The sequence below is a fragment of the Enoplosus armatus genome, chromosome 14, assembly GCF_043641665.1.
Source record: "Enoplosus armatus isolate fEnoArm2 chromosome 14, fEnoArm2.hap1, whole genome shotgun sequence".
Lineage (NCBI taxonomy): Eukaryota > Metazoa > Chordata > Actinopteri > Centrarchiformes > Enoplosidae > Enoplosus > Enoplosus armatus.
The window spans coordinates 13099619-13105873 of NC_092193.1; the positions used below are offsets into that span (position 1 = coordinate 13099619).

The 6255-nt window shown below is 39.6% G+C and overlaps 1 protein-coding gene across 1 annotated transcript; it reads right to left on the reverse strand.

Annotated features, from left to right (window-relative positions):
• Positions 1-3599: 3599 nt before the first annotated feature.
• On the reverse strand, positions 3600-5616 carry LOC139296042 (glyoxal reductase). The gene is made up of 7 exons (XM_070918300.1): positions 5541-5616; positions 5093-5341; positions 4864-4965; positions 4585-4676; positions 4238-4420; positions 3912-3971; positions 3600-3797 (listed from the first exon to the last, which is right to left on the reverse strand). Exons 1-7 carry the CDS (start codon positions 5614-5616, stop codon positions 3702-3704), a joined length of 858 nt encoding a protein of 285 aa, XP_070774401.1. The 3' UTR covers positions 3600-3701.
• Between the last annotated feature and the right edge of the window lie 639 nt (positions 5617-6255).

A 6255-nucleotide genomic window follows, 5' to 3' on the forward strand; every position in this document is an offset into this window, starting at 1 on the left:
GAGCCTTCGTTTTGGTCAGACAAGGGGTACTGAGAAACTGACAGAGTTTGACGGATCCCTGATAACTGATGAGTCAAATAAGTAAAGACACAAATGTTTTTTGTGTCCGACATCCTCATCTGGGTTGTTTGATGGGCATCTCTTCCAATTTGTCAGCGCCATGATAGTGGATGTTTTGGTTTTTCTTTTTTCCAATTTTTCTTACCACACTTCAAGCCTCTGGCTGCTCCTCGCTACATTTATTGTTTAGGTACACAGCTCACTTATACATATGAGTATGTATACATACATTAATATACTAAAGCACTATTAATGTGCCACTTCTTGTTTTACTCGCTCAGCATTTATATTAAATGATCTCTACTTAGAATCAGCAAAATGTTTTGTTTTTTTGTTGTTTGATTTGTTTTCTGTCCACTGGTTGCCAACACAGACTTTATCCTTTCCCAGACGAAGGACTTCTGTGCGCATTGATGTGTGTTCACTTAATCTTTTGTGTTCAAACAAAGATGTTCTTTATAGACTATGCTTCCGAAGAAGACAAAAATCTGTAACTTTGGAAAATTTATGGAGACGTTTTGTGTGTGCTAGATTGTATTGTAGAATATGTACCCTAAGTTTTTTTCCCCTCAAAGTGTGCTGTACTGGGTGATAGTGTTGAGGTATTAGAAAAGTGTTGGGGTTTTTTCCCACCCCCGCCCCCAAGAGGATATTCAGGAAGTCTCTGATGAAAGGTTGGCCTTAAATTCTCCTGCAAAGCTCCTTTACCTTGTCTGCTTTAGGAGCATGAGGTGATCTCAAAAACAGTAATTAACACTGAATTGGCATGACTTAGGGTCACACAGATGGACTCTAGTAGAGGACCCCCCCCCCCCCCCTTTTGAAAATGTCATACAAAACTGCAATAATGCAAATCTCTCAAGATTTGAAGCAAAATGTATTTTTATTATTTTTTAAGGAAATGTTGTTGACCTAGCTGGGTTTGTAGTTTTTTTTCTGCAATAGTTGAGTGAATTTACTGACCTGCAAGTCTTACAGTCTCATCATCAGCAGAGAATCAGAGTGACATTCACATAATAGCTTTGTTCTTCTTTGACAAGTATTTACAAGAAATTGGCCTGCCAGCTTAATTCTGCTGTTATAATTCCCTGAATTGGCAACATTTAATGGTGTTAATTCAATATGTTGTTTCTCACTCTCTGTAAGTGCAAGTCAACCTAAACTACCACAGTGCTGATTCTACCTGATGGGTCCCTGCAGGTCTGAATGAGCCTAAAACGCCTTTAGCTTAGCAGAACTGACATACAATGACGTATGGGGTGGTTTACTATAAAGTTAATAGCAAAGATGTTCATTTCAATTTCCTGTGTGTTTTTGTTTCTGAGTGGAACTGCTGCCTCTGCCCTTCATTTACATAACCAGTTAGCCCCTCCACTCCCACCCTTGACCACTGAACTCTGTTACTGCTGTTTGAGGCTCACATTTTATTCCCTGACTTTCTGGGGAAATTCGCAAATGGCTATTTTATATGATTACTCCCTTGTAAAATATCTCTTAAATTAAGGTACAGGTTTGATTTCAGCAAGAAAAAAGAAGTTTTTATATGTATATTATACTCCATTAAGGAATGTCTAGAATTATCTTCCTCCAATGTGGATGTAGCCATTATTACGCCATTTTATGACTTTGTAAGAGAATTCACTGTGTGAAAATTGGTTTGCATTTTTGTATAATACAATCTGCTTTTTTTTTCGTTTGATACGAGAGGGAGGTCAAACTGGAAGTTTGAAGAGAGAAAAAAATGAACCTGTGAAATTGAGAAAACAAAGTGTAACTTATGTACAACAGTGATTCTAAGCTGAGGGGGAAAGATTAAATGATATTGCTAACTCTGAATGTTTGTGTCATTGTTTTTAGTTCAGCAAGTTAAAAAGCTACTTGCAATGATGTAAAGTGCATTTAGGGTGTAGTCAGTACACCTTGACATCAGCGTTACATAATGTCACTACTTTTCTATCTGGTGTTAAGCTACTACTTAATGAGTAACGTTTGTGTACATTCGTAATACATCAGCATGGACAGAGACGATCTCAATTCAAGGTCCACTTACTCACTTGTCCTGGAGCCTTCGACTGTATCACACCGTGTCTTCTTCAGCAGATGGGGTTTGTTAGATGTTCATACATTCCATGATTCTGAGCATCTGTAGGACTTCTCAACCATGTTGGCTCAACTTTTAAGGCCTTCATCTACTAAAGATGGATCTTGAGTTGATTGTTTAGTTAGAGCATATGCTGTGTCCTACAAAACTAACATTTATGGCACTGCTTGTATACAAAACACAACTGGCTTTAACAAGTCCAAAACCTGGACCTGTTTAAAATTATTGTTTTCTACACTTTGACAGATTTCATATAGCTAAAGGATCTACAATGTTTGTTATTAAATGTAGAACTAGAATCCAAAGTTGTATGGGTACCCAGCTTGTGGAGTTATTACATCTGATGATTGTTCTGCATGGTATTATTGCAACCTCAGAATATGCAGCAATATTTGGCTTCCATCATGAAAGTGCTCTCATGCCCACCAGTAAACAGATTCAACATTTTTGTTTACACTTGATAAGAAGAGAGGTTCATTCTTGGGGTCAGTTTCTGTCTAAAGTGAAGCCCAGACTACCCCCTTAAAACAGTTGGCATATCACCTGCTACCACTTGAGGTAAGATGCAGCCATTGCTGTATAAAGAGGGGAGAACATCGGGGAAATGCACCTAACATATCACATTGTCGATGAAACATTCTAGATGGGGACTGAACAAGATTGCAAAAGACTTCTGAGCTGGTGTTGAATTGACCAGAGGCACTTATTCATGCCATGAGCAGAATTATCATTTGTAAGTTTAAGTTTAAACCTGCTGATCAGGTTCTATTCTATTATATAGATGTAAAAGTGTTTGATGAGACCTGCCCCACCTTGAGGGTGAGACCTTCCTCCCACATCTTAACGTGCTGCTGGTCATCTATGCCCATTCTTAAAAAACTTCTTAGGCTTTATTTAATCTAACCCTAACCCATTTGGAGAGACGAACACTGTTGGTTATTGTCTAAAGTAGGACTCAGTTTGCAGTCTTTATCAGATCACCCATTGGAGCTGATCTGAATACAAACCTCTCCAGCTTTGGTGCTGGAAATACCTTGGGGACATGCACAAAACAGCAAGGCTAGCTGTTTCCCCCTGTTTCAAGTCTTTGTGCTAAGCTAAGCTAGCTTTATATTTGTCATACAAATATGAGAGCAGTATCAATTTTCTCACCTAACTCTCAGCAAGAACACGAAAAGTGTATCTCCCAAAATGTCAAACTATTTAAGTAAATCCCCTGAACAATACTTCCACCATTGACAGTCAGTAATAATCATCAATCTAATAATTCTGAATGGCCCAGCACCAGCCCTGCCCAGAAACACACACAGATCATTTGAGTCACAATTATTTTATTTTATTTCAAAATAAAAGTGAGGAACTACATATGCTTTTTGTTTAAAGCTGCCAGAAAAACATGATGAAGATTTTGGAAAGAGCCATTTCATGGATCCAAACACTGATGAAAAACTAAAGGTAATGTTTCGCCTTTGATGAAAAAAGAGAGTTCCTGATCAGCAACCAAAAGTGGTATTTTTTTCTGTTGAAATTATACCCTGTGTCACTCCACATTTGTTGGATCCCAGGACACATGTCTCCCATCATGCAACTTGTTTATAGCCTCCATGTCTTCCTCCTCCAGCTGGAATTCAAACACCTAAAAGAAGAGGAGGAAGAAAGGTGCGAGACGATTTTTAAAAATTTAAAAATCAAGTTGGAAAAGTAATCAATATTCCAACCTCAGAACTGTCAATGTTTTTTTACAACTCACCTGACAGTTTTCTACTACACGCTCCTTTTTGGTTGACTTCGGTATTGTAATGGCTCCATTCTAAGAGGAACACAAACAATTAATAGCAGTGGTGACAGAAATTTGACCAACATGGGTTTTGTGACTAACGCTGTGCCTGTATTTTACACAAATATATTTAATTTCTCCTATTAAATGATATTCATAATAGTAATCGAGTGGAAACACTGCAACAGCATCTAAACCTGACTAGATATGGCAAACTGAAATATTAGTCAGACACTGCAATAAACTGATACTGTTTAATTCTTGCCAATACAATTCCAATTAATTTTCATTTATATTACCTGAATACTCCAGCGGATGCAGATCTGAGCAGGTGAACGTCCGTACTTCTGTGCCACCTGGATAATAGTGGGGTTGCTAAGGGCTTGACCTTTGGCCAGAGGGCAGTACCCCTGAAATGCGATGTCCTCCTGACGGCAGTACTCCATCAGCTTATTGGGCTGCTGGAACGGATGGTACTCCACCTGATGGTGGATGATTTATTAGTTTATATAATAATACTTATAAGACTCAAATTATCTCATTACCAAGCCTCTCCCCTTTCAGACAAGGTTCATGTCTCTCTCTGGGCTTTTTTTCCCAAAGTAAAAAACATTTTTGTCCTGCTATTGCTTTGTGAAATACTTACTTGATTAACGTGTGGCACCATAGTACAGTCCTGCTTTAACTGTTCCAGGTGGTGAATCATAAAGTTGCTCACCCCGATAGTACGACACAACCCTGAAGGAACAGAAAGAGAGAAAAATAATGAAATGTGTTTAACATACAGCATGTTGATTTGTGATCTAGTAATTTCACAGGTTGCGATGACCATTGTGTCCCAATACAAAGCAGACATTTGCACCAACCCTGGCAAATAAATCAACTACTAATCTATATGTTAAGATGTATTTCCTTGTGTTTTTACCCTCTTTATAAAGTTCTTCCAACGCTCTCCAGGCCTCAGCTCTCAGTTCTCTGTTGGAGCGACCAGCCTGCATCGAGTCGGGCCAGTGCAACATGTAGATGTCTGAAATGGACAATGACTTAATCAGGAATGAGGCAAGGAAATATAAACAGCCAGTAAATAGGAACGTCCTTTAAATCGTACTTAATTTTTTGAATATAAAAAGGGGATGCATCCCTTCACTCCTTACCCAGATATTCCACCCCCATCTGGGAGCAGGATTTCTGAAAGGCCTTCTTGGCAGTTTCATATCCATAGTCCTCTGGCCAGAGTTTGTTGGTGACCCACAGGTCACTTCGGGGTACCCCACTCTCTCTGATAGCTTCAGACAGCTGTACCTCAAAGCCATTATACTTTGACGTGTCAATGAGGCGTATGCCACAATCACGGAGTGCATACAGAACAGTATCTTGACAGAATCCTCCAACTTGGGATGTGCCTTTGACAGAGGAAACAGACAAAATGTAGACCATGTTATGCTTTGCACCTACTGCATCCTTCAAAGTTGGTGACATGTATGCCGCATCATCCACAATTATTTCAATGGAACATTCATCTGGCTGGTTACGTTTCTATTTACAGGCTTGTACTGTACTGATAATGTTTCAAAGACACAAAATATTAAAATGATACCTTACCTATTCCAAGTATTGGCATTTGCACCCCATTTGAAAGTTTCACTGTGGGACAAGTCCAGCCTTGTGCAGAAGACATGGTTTCTCTGAAGACTTTAGCAATGTGATCTAAAGCAGCAAAGAAACCCCACTGAACCTGCACAACCAGGTCTCCTTATAGAGTGTCGTGGCTCCTGAGGTGATTCTGCCAGGAGCTTCTTCCTCAGCCTTTCATGTTAGGCCCCACCCACCTTAAATTCACATTATCATGAAGTAAGTTGATAAGCATCAACTGACTTTTGAGTGCTTTTCTTATGCATAAGCACATAGCCCCCAACAACAGAGTCAGATCCAGAACAACCTGTGCAGTAAGAGCTCACATGCAGTGCAGAGGAATGTGGTCAAGCATTAGGGTGGTTCCACTGAACAATCTGGGTCTGGATTTCAGTCCTTGTGGTATCTTTCTTAAAGACTATCAATGAACATTTGTCTAGTATGAACTTTACAGATGATTTATTTCCATACCATCATGCTGACTTGCCGTCTTATGGTGCCCAGTCAAGGCAGGCCTTCTTTGCAGCTTTGTATCCACAGTTTATTGGTGAGCCACAGATCACTTCCTGATATCCCACTTTCTCTTCTCCTCACAGCTGTTGCGCTTTGCTGTGTCAATGTGGAGCTCAGTGAGTGCATACACAATGGCATCGTGAGAGTATCTGCCATCATGTGATGTGTCTGG

Bases quoted from the DNA above. Each gene is read 5' to 3' on its own strand.
- LOC139296042 (XM_070918300.1), bottom strand. From the start codon at position 5,616: ATGTCTTCTGCACAAGGCTGGACTTGTCCCACAGTGAAACTTTCAAAT. The intron at 5,342-5,540 runs GTAAGGTATCAT...CCTCTGTCAAAG, and splicing joins AATGCCAATACTTGGAATAG to GCACATCCCAAGTTGGAGGA. The intron at 3,972-4,237 runs GTAATATAAATG...TGTTCCTCTTAG, and splicing joins GCATCCGCTGGAGTATTCAG to AATGGAGCCATTACAATACC.